Here is an 18,469-nt window from a genome sequence, read left to right as displayed (position 1 = left end):
GATGGGAGAACTTTCCAGAAGGACAACCATCTCTGCAGCACTCCACCAATCAGGCCTTTATGGTAGAGTGGCCAGACAGAAGCCACTCTTCAGTAAAAGGCACATGACAGCCTGCTTGGAGTTTGCCCAAAGGCACCTAAAGGACTCTCAGACCATGAGAAAGAAGATTCTCTGGTCTGATGAAACCAAGATTGAACTCTTTAGCCTGAATGCCAAGCGTCACATCTAGATGAAACCTGGCACCATCCCTACGGTGAAGCGTGGTGGTGGCAGCATCAAGCTGTGGGGAGGTTTTTCAGCGGCAGGGACTGGGAGACTAGTTAGGATCGAGGGAAAGATGAACGGAGCAATGTACAGAGAGATCCTTGATGAAAACCTGCTCCAGAGCGCTCAGGACCTCAGACTGAGGTGAAGGTTCACCATGCAACAGAACAATGACCCTAAGCACACAGCCAAGACAATGCAGGAGTGGCTTTGGGACAAGTGGCTGAATGTCCTTGAGTGGCCCAGCCAGAGCCCGGACTTGAACCCGATCGAACATCTCTGAAGAGACCTGAAGATAGCTGTGCAGCCATCCAACCTGAGAGGATCTGCAGAGAAGAATGGGAGAAACTCCCCAAATACAGGTGTGCCAAGCTTGTAGCATCATACCCAAGAAGAAGCGAGGCTGTAATCGCTGCCAAAGGTGCTTCAAATAAGTACTGAGTAAAGGGTCTGAATACTTATGTAAATGTGATATTTCAGTGTTTTCTTTTTATAGTTTTTTTGCAAACATTTCTAAATACCTGTTTTTGCTTTGTCATTGTGTGTGTGTGTGTGTGTGTGTGTGTGTGTGTGTGTGTATATTGATGAGAATATTTTTTCACAAAAATCTATTTTAGAATAACATTTTACATTTAAGTCATTTAGCAGACGCTCTTATCCAGAGCGACTTACAGTTAAGTATAAGGCTGTAACGTAAGAAAATGTGGAAACAGTCAAGCGGTCTGAATACTTTCCGAATGCACTGTAATTATGGGCGGCCACCTGGTGAGTGAATTCGGGCTAAATGGGCCTTGTTATGTAATGGGAACAGCTAACATCACGTGCAACCTAATTTCTAATGTTCGCAAGTTTCCATGGCCGAGCAGCCGCCCATAAGCCTAAGATCACCATGTGCAATGCCAAGCATCAGCAGGAGTGGTGTAAAGCTCGCTGCCATTGGACTCTGAAACAGTGGAAACACGTTTTCTGTAGTGACGAATCATTCTTCACCATCTGGCAGTCCGACGGATGAAAATGGGTTTGGCGGATGCCAGGAGAACGCTACCTGCCCGAATGCATAGTGCCAACTGTAAAGTTTGGTGGAGGAGGAATAATGGTCTGGGGCTGTTCATGGTTCGGGCTAGGCCCCTTAGTTCCAGTGAAGGGAAATCTTGATGTAACAGCATACAATGACATTCTAGACGATTCTGGTCATTTAGTGTATCTGCAATGTTGTAGACCAGTGTTTCCCAAACTCGGTCCTGGGGACCCCAAGGGGTGCACGTTTTGGTTTTTGCCGTAGCATTGCACAGCTGATTCAAGTAATCAAAGCTCGATGAGGAGTTGATTATTTGAATCAGCTGTGTAGTGCTAGGGCAAAAAACAAAACGTGCACCCCTTGGGGTCCCCAAGACCGAGTTTGGGAAATGCTGTTGTAGACGATAACCATTTGATAAAGTGTTTGTTAACTTGCACAAGCTGCATTTGAAGTGGCATGGGATCGTATCCACTGCTAGGTAAACAAATATGTTTCTGATGTCAAACTGCACGTGCAACATTTCATGACACGGCCGGGAAACGGGTCTGTAGGGATGAGTAGAGAAGCTGGAACCTGTGCTTATTGTGTGGATGCTTCCCATTTGACTCTATCAGGTCATGTATTGTATAGAGATATCCTGACACCTTGTCCTTTCCATCTCCCACAGAGCCATCAGTCCTCTGGGGAAGACATGGAGATCTCGGATGAGGACGACATGCCAGGCACGCCCACGCACAGTGGCGACTGTGCCAAAGGCATCGTGGTCAACTCTGCTGTGTCCCCCATGCAGTCCATGCCCCTCCCACCCCCCGGCTTCCACCCTCTACCCCCTCAAGCAGGTTTCGGTCTTGCACACCACCTCTCTGCCGTCCCAGGCCCACACCTGGCACCTGGAGTGCCCCACCCCATGCTGCCTCAACTCTACCCCCATGGCATGGTGCCCATGATGCAGATGGAGCTGATGAGCTGTCTGCCTCAATGGGGCAGCGTTCACATGTCCTTCCAGATGCAGACTCAAATGCTGAGTCGCATGGCCCAGACCCGGGGGCCCTACCCCTACCCACACTTCATGAGCACAGGAGGGACGGCTTCAGCTGGGTCAGCAGCCATGCAGTTTGGGGGTCCCTACCCACCCTTGTCCATGAGTAGCACCCCAGCTGCCAGTGCAGGGGGCCATGGGCAGCAACCCTGGCCCCACCCCAGCATGCCCAAGTTCAACCCTGCCGTTCCTCCACCGGGCTACGAGGCTAAGAAGGAGGATCCTCACAAGGCCACCGTGGAAGGGGTGCTGCTGGTCATCGTCAAGGAGCTGAAGGCCATCATGAAGAGGGACCTCAACCGTAAGATGGTGGAGGTGGTAGCCTTTAGGGCCTTTGACGAGTGGTGGGATAAGAAAGAACACTCAGCCAAGGTGAGTCATACTTCAAATCCAGCTCCTATCTAGTCTCACTTCAGTCTCATGTAAACAGTCAATTCTGAGATTATGTGGAATTTCTTTTACATTTAATGAAGCACAGGCCTGTCAATGTTGGTTTAGCTCAAATATATATCCCTCAGTCTTTATGCATATTTCTAATGGTAGGATATGGCCATTGTTGCTTGGATACAAAATAATGTTTTTGAGGAAAGCCTCATTTAAAACTCCTGGAATGTTTTGTATCAGAAAAGCTCAACTAACCTTGAATTTTTGCGAAGTTGAGGTTATGAGTGAGAATTTATTTGAATGTGTTGAAATTATGGACTCTATTGACAACAAGGTAGGCATATCAGAGTGATATATTTAGAGAATTTGGTTAGTTGAATGAGTTTGGTTAATTAATATGGGTGAAATTGTTGAGTACAAAGGACATTGCTGTGTGAACTGGCTAGGTTGTTGTACTTTGCTATTTCACAAACTCTAGCTACCATTTAATTGTAATGACATGACTATTCTAGCCAGGTATTCTCCTGCGTTAACTAGCCAGATAACAACCAGGCTTTCATATGAGTACCATGTTGTTGTTCGTCCCCAAGGCGTCCCTGACCCCGGTGAAGCATGGAGAGGAGGAGAAGCCCAAGCCCAAAGAGACCATTGGCTCCAGTCTACTGGAGAACTGGAACAAGGGAGAGGGCCTAGGCTACGAGGGCATGGGCCTGGGCATCGGCCTCCGAGGAGCCATCCGCCTGCCATCCTTCAAGGTACCTCCAGACACTTTTAGGATTGACTAAGAAGGGCTCTGGCGCTTTGTAAAATAGTTCTATCATTTTATATTTGGCAAAATGTATTTGTCACAACTCATTGGGAGAGATTATTAATGTGTGTGTGTTCAGGTGAAGAGGAAGGACCCTCCTGATGCTACCTCCACCGGGGACACTAAGCGAGCGCGGCCCTCCACGCCTGTGGATGATGAGCTAGCGGAGCTCCCAGAAGATGGGTCCAGGATGGACGAGGACAGCGCGGCGTCACGGAGACGACATGCGCGGCCGCTGGAGCTGGACAGCGAGGGAGAGGAGGAAGTAGAGACTTCTGGGAAGGAGGAGTCCCTGTCCGATAGGGAGGAGGAGCCTGACGAGACGGAGGCCTCTGAGAGGTTGTCGTCGGGCAAGGTGAGCTGTCAATCAAATGACCACATGTCCTAGAATGGGAGATGAAGTGTTGACCATCACAACCTTCAACAGGTGCTTCAGCTCATTGGGAGAAGGCAACCTGAGGCATCATACTGTAGAACAATGTTTTTAATAATAGCTTTTAACATCTGGGATTGGACCTTTCAGGAGAGTGGAGAGGATGAGGACGAAGATGAGGCGGCATCATCCAGTGATGGTGAATCATCTGAGTCGTCAGATGAGGGTAAATCCACGCTGATGATGTCAATGACTATAGTTATTTGCTATTCTGGTGTGTAAACTCCTCTGTAACTTGTCCTATTCTCTCTCCTCCTCGCTCCCACAGACGTTGCCAGTTCAGCGTCCTCTAAAGTCGACTCTGACTCCTCTGCGAGTGGGGACTCCTCTGACTATGAATCCAGTTCAGAGGAAGAGGCAGAGGAGGAAGAGGAGGAAGAGGAGGAGGAGGAGGAGGAGGAGGCAGTGGTAGACGTGGAGAGTCTACCGGATAAAGACGAGGACCGGGTTCGGACCTCTTCGTCCTCATCCTCCTCTTCATCTTCCTCATCTGAGGAGGAGGTGGAGCCTAAGGCGCCCAGCACGCCCCTAGGTCCTCCCCCAGAGGACGAGCCCTCAGAGCTGGCTGGTTTAGAAGAGGACCAGACGCCTAGGGAGGGGCTGAAGCTCAAGCCCAACCACAGATGCCTCAGTGAGGTGGAGGGGGCAGCGGAGCCTGGCCGGACCAGCCTGGAGGACCTCAGGCCCCCTTCACCCAAAGGAGTCCCAGGTCTTAACCCTCTCCTGTTACCTAACCACACAAGCCTTGTGTTTCAGATGCCATTTCAGATGTTACACTCTGCATATTGCTTTTAACTGACCGATTGTCTTGACATGTTGGTTGTCTTTCAGCTGAGGAGCCAGACATTGACCTGGAAGTCACCATCCCTGTATCGAAGACGGAGCCCCAGGACGATGTTACTAACCTGCGGCCGCCCACCCCGACAGGCTCCCTGGCTGACAGCGACCAGGACTCTCGACCCAAGGCCCACACAGAGGACAAGGATCTGCCCTGTACACCAGGTAGAGGGGCTTCCATATCCCTGGAGCCCGACACAGCCCTCCCTAGATCCCTAGTCGTCCCACCTATGCTCCTCCCCCCTACCCTAGCCATGGGAGGCCACTCCCTCCTGCTGCCGCCTCCCGGCCCCATTCCGGACCTCCCCCTCCCCTTTAGGGCCAGGCTGTCCACAGACGAGGATGTGCCCCGCACCCCTGGCAGAGACCTAAGGGGCCTGGGCAAGTCCCAGAACAGCACAGAGAACGTGCCCGTCACGCCTGGCAGCGATGCCCCTCTGACTGGCAGCAGCCTGGCCAGCCTCAGCTCCCCCCACATATCCGGCAGCCCCTTCTCCTACCCTGCCCAGTCCCCCATCCTGAGTACAGGTATCCCCCGAACCCCCGGCAGAGATCTGACCTTCACCCCTGTCTTCCCAGACCACACAGCCCTGGCTGCTGGCCTTCCCATCCACCGGAAAGCCTCTTCAGAAAGCCCGCTGTTCAAGGAGCCTCCACTCAGCACCTTGGCCAACCAGACCCTGCCCCCCGGCTCCCTCCAGGGACAGGCCTTAACCAGCGTGCAAAAAGACCTGCCTGCTGTCCCGGCCTTAGACCTCCCGGTGCCCCCTGACGCATCCCCGCCTAAGAGGAAGCCTGGGCGACCCAAGAGTAAAAAGGCTGCAGCACTGGCAGCTCTGGCAGCACTGACTTCTCCTAAGACTGAGTCTATGGAGCTCTCGGTGACTCCCACCTCCATGCCCCCCTCTTTGCCTCACGATGCCCAGCTCAGAGAGCTCTCTGCAGACACGGCTGCTGCAGCCACTCTTCCTGACATCCCCAGGTGCGCTGGGCTAGACACCTTCACTGTGGGCCTGGACTTCCGGGAAGGGGCGTCAGAGCCGCAGACGGCTCTGCCCCATGACGACCGGTTCCTCCCCTATGAAGAAGAGGAGCGCGTGCAGAAGCCAGCCCGTAAGGCGCGGCGAGGGTGGGAAGAGCTGCTGCTGGCCAGCCACTCGCCTGCGACCACGCCGCCGCGGCCCCACTACGTTCCGCGCTCTGAGTTTGAGGAGATGACCATCCTGTACGACATCTGGAACGACGGCATCGATGAGGAGGACATCCGGCACCTGCAGGTCACCTACGACAAGATGCTGCAGCAGGACAACGGCAACGACTGGCTCAACGACACGCTGTGGGTCCAGCACCCTCATATCCTTTACTACTGGCTGTTGATAATATTACTGCCCATTTTTGCTAGAACATTCATTTTTGCCTGTAGCTGTATAGCAACTATAGCAATGAAAGGGCCCTCTACTGCCTCTACTCGATTACAAACAAGTTAGTCTCTTTTTGTCCTAAAGTGTTGTTCCTTTGTTGTTCTTTTTAGTATTGCTTAGTCATCAAGCATTTTAGATAGTAGTAAATTAGAAATGTTTGGTCATGGTTCTACCAACCCACGGTTTAGCCTTCTCCAAAAGCCTTTTGGAATGATTTCCCTTGACTCCCCTGTACCTACCAACATCCCGGCGGTGAAGAGGAAGAGGAGGGACGATGGCATGAGGGATCACATGACTGGCTGTGCCCGTAGCGAGGGCTACTACAAGATCGACAAGAAGGACAAGATCAAATACCTCAACAGCAACAAACACCTACTGGAGGAGGGGCCTATAGACATGCAGGTGGGTTTTAGCAGAGAGTGGGCTGATGGGCTTAAGTTCACATCAGCAAGGGTGTCTGTTCATCTGTTTGTGTCTTGATGCGTCCGTTTGCCTTAAGGTGTAGTAGGAGCTTGTGGAGTAGAAGCTCATTGTGTTTTCTTTCTTAATTTCCCCTCTCTCTGTCACTATCTCCTTCTCTCCCTTCCTCCGTCTCTCTCTGCAGGGCATGAGTATTCCCGCACAGCCCCTAGTCTCCACCAGAGCTGGCTCTGAGCGTCGGTCTGAACAGCGCCGCCTGCTGTCCTCTTTCAGCTGTGACAGCGACCTGCTCAAGTTCAACCAGCTGAAGGTACCAAAGGCCAAATACAGCCCACACACAACCACTATGTTCGTTGACACTGAATGTCAGTGCAATACTGTCACTTCAAAAAAAAAATTGTTTTATTTGTATTACTCTTCCCCAGTTCCGTAAGAAGAAGATTCGGTTCTGTAAGTCGCACATCCACGACTGGGGCTTGTTCGCTATGGAGCCAATTGCTGCTGATGAGATGGTGATTGAGTACGTGGGGCAGAACATCAGACAGGTGAGTAGAACACAACTGTCTTCTCAGTCTGAGGGAGGTTATGTGCAGACAGGAAGCATTATAGAGATTATCCAACAGCAAAAACATGTACTTTGTGCGGGCTGCAAATCATAATGTCATACAGGTGAGTGGTAACAGACTGAGTGTAAACCTATCCAATCCTGTGACCAGGTGATTGCTGACATGAGGGAGAAGCGTTACGAGGACGAGGGCATCGGGAGCAGCTACATGTTCCGTGTGGACCATGACACCATCATAGACGCCACCAAGTGTGGTAACTTCGCCCGCTTCATCAACCACAGCTGCAATGTAAGTGTCTCCTCTCAATCAAAACGTATTCTAGTCAATGAATTGACCCAATTTCACATTGCTAGGCTAGCAAACACATTGATGCTAACACCGCTGTTTTGTTCATCTTCTCAGCCCAACTGTTATGCTAAGGTGATCACAGTGGAGTCCCAAAAGAAGATCGTCATCTACTCCCGACAACCCATCAATGTCAACGAGGAGATCACCTACGACTACAAGTTCCCAATTGAGGACGAGAAGATCCCCTGCTTGTGTGGGGCAGAGAACTGTAGAGGAACGTTGAACTAACGTTAGTCCCTGGCCAAGGGGAAAACCTCCCGGAAAACAACAAGCACTGTCCCAACCAACGTTGTCCCCATTCCCTGGACACGCACACAGAGACACCATGCTAAAAACACAAGGAGAAAAGAGTAGGGGTGGAAGAACCAGGAGATGGAAAACAACCCATCATCTGGATACAGCGCAGCTACCTGTCTGGGACTCTTTTTATACATGCAGATGTTAACTCAAGATTGTTTACGATTCCAGGTGCTCTTTAAAACGGACATAAACTTGGGTTTTCTACTACTCTGCCAGTGACCCTTGAATTTCCACAATGCTGTATAGCATCTGGCTTCCTGGTGCAGCACTCTTAATTGTTTGTCTTCCATTCAGGATGGTTCCTCCCAGGTCTGGTCTTGGCTTGTACAGTTTTACCTACTCCCACTTTCTCATAAGCTTTACGGAGACCACACGTGGTACGTAGCCCCCCATTCTATTTCTATATATATAATATTACACACACACACACACTTCTAGCTGCTCATTAATACTGTTGACACTCACAATTAAAACTCTTGGTCGTGAGAGGGACACCGCTTCCCCCACGGAAGATTACACTATTCTCACCCTATGGTGGTCATAGTGGCACAGACAGGAAGTAGGTTTGGGGTCCTGAGAACTGGGTTTGCTACCCAAGGAGAAGCCTGCGGGGATGCCTCCATTTGCTTAACCCCCCTTTGTTTTTATAGTAAATGCAGAAAACTGATATAATTGAAGAGACAGAATGGTTCATTGTGTCCTCAATTCACAAACGTGGATATCACTGGAGTGCAGATTAATCCACACCTGCTCATACCAGCAAAGAATATAGAGTATACTGCTGTCTGGTACTTTATTTAAACATCAAGGAATACCCTTTCAGAGATTTATAAATGGTTATTCCAGTGGTTTTGCCATCCTTTCTGTTGTCACTCAGAAATTACCCTCCCCCAAAAACACTATTGTATTTTGTGTGCAATGAGTGAATGTGCTGCCCTCTGTAGGCCATACTGTAGAAATAGTGAATTGGAAAATAATGCAAGATGGGGACTTTTTAGAAATGTAACACAATTGAACCTTTACACCATAGTGTAGTATAGTGATTCCAAAAGCAACCATAGGCACATCATTCCTTCCATAACAAACTTTATCACTGCACAGTAAGACTGCTGATGCAGATTGTATTGAAATGTTTTTGACTTCATGATGCCTTCTCACCTCCAACATGACATCCATCCATGTCAAGCTGCTTGCTGAGGTTACCATGTAGAAGGGTTATAGAAGTGATTCACCATTTAAAAGACTGTGTTCTAAGAAAGGGTTCAGATCAGTACAGCTGATGAGTGAATAGCAATTCAAACTAGTATTATTAGGTTTAGGCATTTCGTCATGCTTAGATTTATTCCTAAAGCGCATCCAATGCTGTCTGGAAACCATACAGATGTCCATTGCATTTCCAGTGTTAAATCTTGAGAAAAGCATTTATTCAATGCACTATAAAGTTGACAACAGGATAATGATAGTAAATATAGGTGAAACCTAGGTAAATGTAACTCCAAGGTTCTCACATGACTGCAATGAACAGGAACTTTTTACATGATAATTACCTTGACAAAAGCCTTGGAATGGGGGGGGGGTGGCTAGAAAAGAAGGCAGTTTATACATTTAAGTTCAATCACAAGTGCCATATCCATGTCTAGGCTTCTGGGGTTTCCATGACTACAGGGCAAAAGTGTTTCTGAAATCTGCCGCTTGCAACTGTGTTAATGCGCATGCACTATTATGAAATGCTGTCTATTTTCGCCTGTGTGAATGTGTTAGTATTGTATGACATTAATGTGTGTGGTGTACGTGATATTGTTTTCCTTCACTGGCTGGTGGTGTGTTGGTGATGACTGGTTTTGGTGTTCTCACCCCATGGTGCTTCTTTGTAACATGTAAGGGCCCTCACCGTACAAGTTAGCTCAGTATTCTAGTCACCATATAGAAGTGTTTCTAATCTAAAACAACCCAACAGACCTTGCACTATCACCACCACACTAAGAACCCCAAGCGTCAAGCTTCTGTTTGTGTATGTTTGTCACGTGGGTATTGTCTCTTGTCATTCAGTTTCATGAATCATTGCTGTTTGTGAATGCACTGGAGGCTTGCACTTCTGCTTACGCCCTTCCTAGCCAATCAGATGTCTGACAACCAAGTAATTCATTGCTTCTCATTCAGTTGGATAGCTCATAGTAGTTTTTTTTTTTTTAATACAGTGATGTTTATATTGTACAGGATCACTTGTATAGAAAAATACCTGAAGCTTTTTTTTATCGTCACAGGGAATACTTAAAATGATGCATCTTTTTTTATTTTTTAACAAAAAAGATTGAGTATTTGAAGTGGTATTTTCAGGGATCAGTAAAAAAAAATAAGGAATCTTTAAAAAGTATATAAAAAAAGAAACATGGGTTGAATTGTTTATTTAAAGCAAAGGTGCATCTTGTACAGAAAAATAATCTCCACTTCCCTTTGAAAGATTGTTTCTTGTAGAAACTTCTTCATTTTTTCTGCCCATTTCCTTTGTAATCTTAAAATGTATAAATACTTTAACTGTGAATATATTTTTGTTCCTGGGGATTTGCTACAGAAATACAGCTGAGAGATCTGTGTCAGACAGAGCTGGTGAACGTGAAGCTGGTGGCAGTATTTTCAGCTTGTGTCAAGCTTTATTTTGTATTTTCTGTTGTAAATTCTATGAAAACTTGCAGTGTGGAGAAAGGAAAACAACATGGTGCAGAAATGACATGGGAATGGGGTGGAATCATCAGCCTGTTTCTCATGTCTATTTATTACACAACAAATGTATGAAAAATAAAATCTGAGAAAATAAAGGATTTTCTTTTCTTCGAATTATTGAGTTAATTGAACTAAATTGGAAGAATACATTACATTTCAGTGTTCAGACAGAGCAATAACTGGATGATCCAGTTTTATGTACAGTCGTGGTCAAAAGTTTTGAGAATGACACAAATACTAATTTTCACAAAGTCTGCTGCCTCAGTTTTGATGATGGCAATTTGCATATACTCCAGAATGTCATCAGATGAATTGCAATTAATTTCAAAGTCCCTCTTTACCATGAAAATGAACTTAATCCCCCAAAAACATTTCCACTGCATTTCAGCCCTGCTACAAAAGGACCAGCTGCCATCATGTCAGTGATTCTCTCGTTAACAGATCACGCTGTCATGCTGATTGAGTTAGAATAACAGACTGGAAGCTTTAAAAGGAGGGTGGTGCTTGAAATCATTGTTCTTCCTCTGTTAACCATGGTTACCTGCAAGGAAACGTGCCGTCATCATTGCTTTGCACAAAAGGGGCTTCACAGGCAAAGATATTGCTGTTAGTAAGATTGCACCTAAATCACTGACTGATATTCTGCAAAAGGTACAGGGATTGGACTGCTGAGGACTGGGGTAAAGTCATTTTCTCTGATGAATCCCCTTTCCGATTGTTTGGGGAATCCGGAAAACACCTTGTCCAGAGAAGACAAGGTGAGTGCTACCATCAGTCCTGTGTCATGCCAACAGTAAAGCATCCTGAGACCATTCATGTGTGGAGTTGTTTCTCAGCCAAGGGAGTGGGCTCACTCACAATTTTGCCTAAGAACACAGCCATGAATAAAGAATGGTACCAACACGTCCTCCGAGAGCAACTTCTCCCAACCATCCAAGAACAGTTTGGTGACAACCAATGCCTTTTCCAGCATGATGGAGCACCTTGCCATAAGACAAAAGTGATAACTAAGTGGCCAGGAAACTCCCCAGACCTTAATCCCATTGAGAACTTGTGGTCGATCCTCAAACAAAAACCCACAAATTCTGATAAACTCCAAGCATTGATTATGCAAGAATGGGCTGCCATCAGTCAGGATGTGGCCCAGAAGTTAATTGACAGCATGCCAGGGCAGATTGCAGAGGTCTTGAAAAAGAAGGGTCAACACTGCAAATATTGACTCTTTGCATAAACTTCATGTAATTGTCAATAAAAGCCTTTGACACTTATGGAATGCTTGTAATTATACTTCAGTATACCATAGTAACATCTGACAAAAATATCTCATAACACTGAAGCAGCAAACTTTGTGAAGACCAATACTTGTGTTATTCTCAAAACTTTTGACCACGACTGTACAGTAAACCATTAGTATCAACTGACATAATTGAATAAATAACATTTCAAGTTTGAAACCTCAATGGAGAATGCCTGCATACCTTCACCCATGATAAGCAACATGAATAAACCAACATTCAGAAATGGAGAGCAGCTGTCCTTGGATAAAACAATGCCCTACTGTCTGTGTCAGTGTGTAGGCTACAGTTTGGTTCAGGACCAAATCATGTGATTTCTCCCCAATTTCAAGCAGTCAGGCAGTGTCAATTCTAGGGATCCTAATGACTCCAACAGTATTACATCAATAGCATCAACCACTTAACAGGTATGGTCAGTAAAGAAATGTAATAAAACTACATATGATTGAGGCCCCCCATGATGCCAGTGATCTCATTCTCACCCAGCCAAGTCCTGATAGTCACACTCCACCATCCGGACAGACACAGAGTGGCCTCTGTGTGTTTGCCCTCTGCCACACCAAGTCAGTGACAGGAGGTGGATGGTGTGACCAGCAGTATGGGGACAATACAGTCAGCATGGATACACAGGTCAGGCTGTCAGGCTACCCGGGATCACTATTCTCTTTATCATATTGGATTTGGTCAACCGCCAGAACTGGACAAAGTGTCCGATTTTGTAATGCCACTACTTTATCAATCCACATCTCACTCGTACAACCCCACAGTATAAGCATGTCACACCAATCACTCTGAGTGAGTCACCCCTGGTAGTTGCAGAGCAGTGGTGTGGCGTGGGGAAGTTCTTCTGATGACAGTTTCAAGTGGATCAAATTCATGCAAAATAAAGGGAAGGCAGGCAGGGAAATAATATCTCTGCTACTTGCCCACAGCAGTTGCTGAGGGAATATACAGCAATGTCATATGGCCACCAGGGGGAATGTAAACACAGAGTTCAAATTCAATTATTTGTTTAATTAATACAGTAGGTCAGGTAGTGATTGAATGTAGTACAATCAGAGATGCATACACAGTAGCATTGATGAACTACATTTTAGTACTGTTACCAGTACTAGATCTAGTCTACACAATGTTATGAATTGAACTGTTAAACATGTAATGAAACATTAAACCATTTCTAATTGAATGCAATGACAGTAATGTGATGAAAACATACAGTGGTCAATCACCGTAAACAGTACACTTATTTTTCACAGTATTTTATGTATCCTCTGTAAAAAATATATATATATTCTACGGCATTGGTTTCTTGGCCTTGATGCTGTCTCAAGTAGAGAGTGTAAAGCTAGCATCAACAAAACAGCCCTGCGCAAAGAGCTAGAGCCCGTAGATGAGCCCAACAGTTGAAGTCAGTTGAAGGAGAAGTATTGAGAGTGCTGGGCTATAGAGGTAACTGGCCGTCGCTGTAATCAGCTTGGCATTTTTGGAGGCGTAGATGCTGCGACTGAAGGTGGGATGGATGTGTCGGAAGTTGTCATGGAGATGTGCGACAAGTTTTTCATCCTCCTCTGTGCCGAAAATCCCAGTGGCAAACTGTTCAAACTAGGGAAGAAAAAACACATTTATGGGGTGGTTATTTATCAACTGTGATGTAATTAAGCATGATCATTCATCAGATTCATCAGATCATTCATGGTATTGTTTTTCATCACTAGTAAGAATCCTAGTATAGCTGTTCGCCCAGGGTTGTTCCATGGTGACAGTATCCTGGTGGAACCAGCCTGATCACTACGTTCACCATTCTATTTAATAGAATGGTGAACACAGCAATCAGGTTGGTTCCACCAGGCTATGGTGAAAGCACTTGAACTTGAAAATAGATTCAGGACTTTTTCGCTAGCACAGACTGGAATATGTCCCGGAATTCATCCGATGGCATTAAGGAGTTTACCACATCAGTCACCGGCTTCATTAATAAGTGCATCAACGACGTCGTCCCCACAGTGACCGTACGTACATATCCCAACCAGAAGCCATGGATTACAGGCAACATCCGCACTGAGCTAAAGGCTAGAGCTGCCACTTTCAAGGAGCGGGACACTAATCCGGACAATTACAAGAAATCGCGCTACACCCTCAGACAAACCATCAAACAGGCAAAACTTCAATACAGGACCAAGATCTAACCATACTATACCGGCTCTGATGTTCGTCGGATGTGGCAGGGCTTGCAAACTATCACGGATTATAAAGGGAAACTTGGCCGCGAGCTGTCCAGTGACGCGAGCCTACCAGACGAGCTAAATACCTTCTATGCGCTTTGAGGCTAGCAACACTGAATTATGCATGAGAGCACCAGCTGTTCCGGACGACTGATCTCGCTCTCCGTAGCCGATGTGAGTAAGACCTTTAAACAGGTTAACATTCACAAGGCCAGACGGATTACCAGGATGCAATCTCTATTGCACTTCACACTGCCCTTTCCCACCTTGACAAAAAGAACACCTATGTGAGAATGCTGTTCATTGACTACATACAGTACAGCTCAGCATTCAACACCATTGTGCCCTCCAATTTCATCACTAAACTGACCCTAGGATTAAACACCTCCCTCTGCAACTGGATCCTGGACTTCCTGACGGGCCGCACCCCGGTGGTGAGGGTAGGCAACAACACATCCGCCACGCATCCGACCACAAGGCGCTACAGAGGGTAGTGCGTACGGCACAGTACATTGCTGGGGCCGAGCTCCCTGCCATCCAGGTCCTCTATACCAGGCAATGTCAGAAAAAGTCCCTATAAATTGTCAAAGACTCCAGCCACCCAAGTCATAGACTGTTCTCTCTGCTACCGCACGGCAAGCGGTACCGGAGCACCAAGTCTGGAACCAACAGGACATCCACCAAGCTATAAGATTGCTAAATAGTTAGTTAAATAGTTAACCAATAGGCCGGTTGGAATATCTGCATTGACCCTTTTTGCACTAACTCTTTTTGACTCATTACAAACACTGCTGTTACTGTTTATTATCTATCCAGTTTCCTAGTCACTTTATCCCTACCTATATGTACATATCTACCTCAATTACCTCGTACCCCTGCACATCGATGCAGTACTGGTACCCCGTATATATAGCCAAGTTATCGTTACTCAATGTGTATTTATTCCTTGTGTTATTATTTTTCTATTTATTCCTTGTGTTATAATTTGTATATTTTTCTACTATTTCTCTTTTTTTTCTCTGCATTGTTGGGAAGGGCCCGTAAGCAAGCATTTCACTGTTAGTCTACACCTGTTGTTCACGAAGCATGTGAAAAATACAATTTGATTTGATTTGAGATTAAACCCATTCCATTACTGTCCTTCCTTTCAGTAGTGCTTGCTTACCTGTGACCATGAGATATAGATGGGGACTTCATACATGGTCCATAGAACGGCTTGAGAACAAGGTGGAGTGGTGAGGCTACCATGGTAGCGGTAGTACTGGGACAAATGGCTCTCAGGCAGAAGGCCGATCAATGGGAATGGCTTGACTGTCGCCGTTTGACCTAGAGGAGAGGGAGAAAGACCTTTATTAAACGTTTATTAAACCCTACACAGGACTGAATCATGTTCACAGTCACCACACTATATCTATACTGTACAAAAATATAAACGCAACATGCAAAAATGTCAACGATTTTACTGAGTTACAGTTCATATAAGGAAATCAGTCACTAGGCCCTAATCTATGGATTTCACATGACTGGACATAGGCCCACCCTCTTGGGAGCCAGGCCCACCCACTGAGGAGCCAGGCCCAGCCAATCAGAATGAGTTTTTCACCACAAAAAGGGGACAGAATTACTCCTCAGTTTCATCAGCTGTCCGGCTGACTGGTCTCAGACGATCCCGCAGGTGAAGAAGCCGGATGTGGAGGTCCTGGGCTGGCGTGGTTACACGTGGTCTGCCGATGTGAGGCCGGTTGGTCGTACTGCCAAATTCTCGAAAACGACATTGGAGGCGGCTTATGGTAGAGAAATGAACATTCAATTCTCTGGCAACAGCTCTGGTGGACATTCCTGCAGTCAGCATGCCAATTGCACATTCCCTCAAAACTTGAGACATCTGTGGCATTGCGTTGTGTGACAAAACTGCACATTTTAGAGCTGCCTTTTTTGTCCCCAGCACAAGGTGCACCTGTGTAATGATTGTGCTGTTTAATCAGCTACTTGATATGCTACACCTGTTAGGTGGATGGATTATCTTGGCAAAAGAGAAATGCTCACTAACAGGGATGTCAACAAATTTGTGCACAAAATTGGACAGAAATAAGGTTCTTGTGTTTATGGAACATTTCTGGGACCTTTTATTTCAGCTCAGGAAACATGGGACCAACACTTTACATGTTGCGTTTATATTTTTGTTCGGTATACATTAGAGCACTAATGTTTCTACCGACCTTTGTAGGCAACGGAGGGAAGTAGTCGTGATATGCGTCCAAAGTGTACATTCTCAATGTAATTAAGCTGCAAGAAGAAGTTAGAGGTTTAGAATATATGACTTCATCATGACCAAATAAACGGATCATTTTATAAATATGCTCCAAAATGAACAACATAAAGTATTTAAATATAGTTTACATCAATAAAGAATCCAAGAACTGCAAGGCCAGTTGGGTCATCCAAGGCAGATGTCAAATTGGGGTGACTCGACTTCATGTTGACTATGTGCATCTGCAAAAGAAAATGCACTGTCAATTAAAGAAATAGCAGCAGTCAGTGCCTGCATCCTGGTTTTATATTTTGTTCACCAAAGATATCCACCCTTCAGTGTAACGTTGACTGGATGTAGAGGCGCCCATCACCCACCTCCATAGGATACCTGTGCCTGTCCACAGTGTGCTCTGAGCCGTTAGTGTTGAGGCTTCCCCAGTGAAAGTGGAGCTGGATTGTGTGGTACGTCCCTGGAAGACCTCCACCACTCACAGACATCCCATTCCCAACCTCCAACACAACTGCATACAAAACACACAGACCACTTCTAAACGTATACACAAAATGCACAACCCATTCACCCATACATTCTCACAAGCACACACAGAGTTGTCCTGTGATTTAATAAGAAACGGGACACGAAGGCTAAAGTCTCTAAGTAGAAAATAACTACTCAGTAGATCCACCTCCTCACAAATCTATTTCTATGGGAATGATATGGGCTACTCACCAGAGTGCCCATTGTTTTTCAGTTTCCAGTGTCCTGTATGAACAGTATGAAAACCATCCAGATGTAAAGCCTCCAATGACTCATTTCTGGTCATATGATGATCCAGGTTGATTGGAGAGTGATGCTCTTCAAGTATTGGGTGGCAGGATGGGAACGTGTCTCCCCATGCATATGGATCTGAGGAGGACACAATAATGCATGCTGATGACATTCAAAGTGTGAACTAGTCTACAGTCACAGTCACCATAGAGTTAACACGATAAGAACAGTACTATATTTTTATTACAATATCAATTTAAAATCAACCTAAATAATTTGAGAAAAAGCTACATTTAAAAGTACATTGTCTCTACTTATGATACATTGAATAAACATTGACACTTACCACAATGACCCTCATCATAACAGAAGTCCTCTGAAATAGTAAAAAAAGGAGGATATCAATTGTAAAGCATTCTTACCCTCCATGACATAATACACACTCAAACAGAATGTGAGCAGAAATAACAATAACAGCTGCCTACCTTGGAAAATATCAAGGACAAGCCTGATACTCACCGGTGTGTGAACCTGTAATAAACATCACTAGGAAAGTTATGATTGCCAAAATCATTTTTGCGCCAGTAAATGAGCACAGCACTTCAATAGGTCTAATTAATGTCTAAATAAAAATCACAGAGGCAGGCCTAATCGGTGCTTAGGGATCTGTGCAAATGCCAAGCTTAAATAGGACTGGGAAAGTGAATGCTGAGCGCTTTTTTCCCCTTCTCTGTTTGGTCAGTGGAGTGTGTCATTGCCAGTGGTCTTTACTGATGAATGTCACATAACGGGACATTGATGCGAGGAAAGCTTGCCAACTCTCGGCTGAGCACCGATGCCCCCAAGCGGGCAGGTCAATATTTTTTATTTATTTTAATTTTTTATAAAAACGATTAAGTAGCAGGTTGGAATATATCTTATTAAAATGTTAGCACTGTTTATTTTTTCAATGTATCTCCTATATAAGTCGCTCTGGATAAGAGCGTCTGCTAAATGATTTAAATGTAAATATACTCTTGCCAAGTGGTCTGCCGATAAAGGGTACCTGTCGAAGGAACGGACAGGTATAGGTGTATAGGCCTAAGATCATGGGCAAACATATGCTGCAATAGGCTACTGATGCTTGACATGGTCTGACTAATACATCTCTTTTGGTTTCAGCCTCACTGCTAAGATAAGTTGCCTTTTTGGAGTGAAGATGGATAAGCCCATCTCCTATAGCCTGGGAGGGGAATTCATTAACTTCCAGGAATCCCCTTATTCCCTTCTCTGTCAGCAACACACAACTGACCATTTAGGGATTTCCCACATCTCATCTTAATCCCCCTGACATTTGGTTACAGCGGCTGAGGGATTTCCTTGACAAATCAA

At 45.8% G+C, this 18,469-nt stretch overlaps 2 protein-coding genes across 3 annotated transcripts in view; one reads left to right on the top strand and one right to left on the bottom strand.

Moving 5' to 3' along the window:
- LOC311128294 (histone-lysine N-methyltransferase SETD1B-A-like) overlaps window positions 1–10,672 on the top strand; it is a 39,794-nt gene extending 29,122 nt beyond the window's left edge. For both annotated transcript variants that reach the window (XM_084160378.1, XM_084160377.1), the window contains 11 exons: window positions 1,950–2,693; window positions 3,296–3,460; window positions 3,593–3,868; window positions 4,037–4,112; window positions 4,215–4,655; window positions 4,778–6,136; window positions 6,440–6,606; window positions 6,809–6,934; window positions 7,050–7,169; window positions 7,341–7,478; window positions 7,593–10,672. In XM_084160378.1, the coding sequence (XP_084016504.1) occupies window positions 1,950–2,693; window positions 3,296–3,460; window positions 3,593–3,868; window positions 4,037–4,112; window positions 4,215–4,655; window positions 4,778–6,136; window positions 6,440–6,606; window positions 6,809–6,934; window positions 7,050–7,169; window positions 7,341–7,478; window positions 7,593–7,766 (3,786 nt within the window). In that variant the 3' untranslated portion in view covers window positions 7,767–10,672. The remainder of the gene's footprint in view (window positions 1–1,949; window positions 2,694–3,295; window positions 3,461–3,592; window positions 3,869–4,036; window positions 4,113–4,214; window positions 4,656–4,777; window positions 6,137–6,439; window positions 6,607–6,808; window positions 6,935–7,049; window positions 7,170–7,340; window positions 7,479–7,592) is intronic.
- A 2,559-nt stretch (window positions 10,673–13,231) lies between these two features.
- On the bottom strand, window positions 13,232–17,894 carry car15 (carbonic anhydrase 15; the record flags this gene model as incomplete). Its single annotated transcript, XM_084159279.1, has 9 exons — window positions 13,232–13,456; window positions 15,242–15,402; window positions 16,296–16,362; window positions 16,477–16,569; window positions 16,705–16,850; window positions 17,060–17,236; window positions 17,445–17,474; window positions 17,618–17,698; window positions 17,870–17,894. 9 exons carry the CDS (start codon window positions 17,892–17,894, stop codon window positions 13,232–13,234), a joined length of 1,005 nt encoding a protein of 334 aa, XP_084015405.1.
- Window positions 17,895–18,469: the final 575 nt, after the last annotated feature.

This window comes from Coregonus lavaretus (assembly GCF_964263955.1).
Source record: "Coregonus lavaretus genome assembly, chromosome: 4".
NCBI classification, from domain to species: Eukaryota; Metazoa; Chordata; class Actinopteri; order Salmoniformes; family Salmonidae; genus Coregonus; species Coregonus lavaretus.
This window is presented reverse-complemented; position numbering and strand designations above follow the sequence as displayed.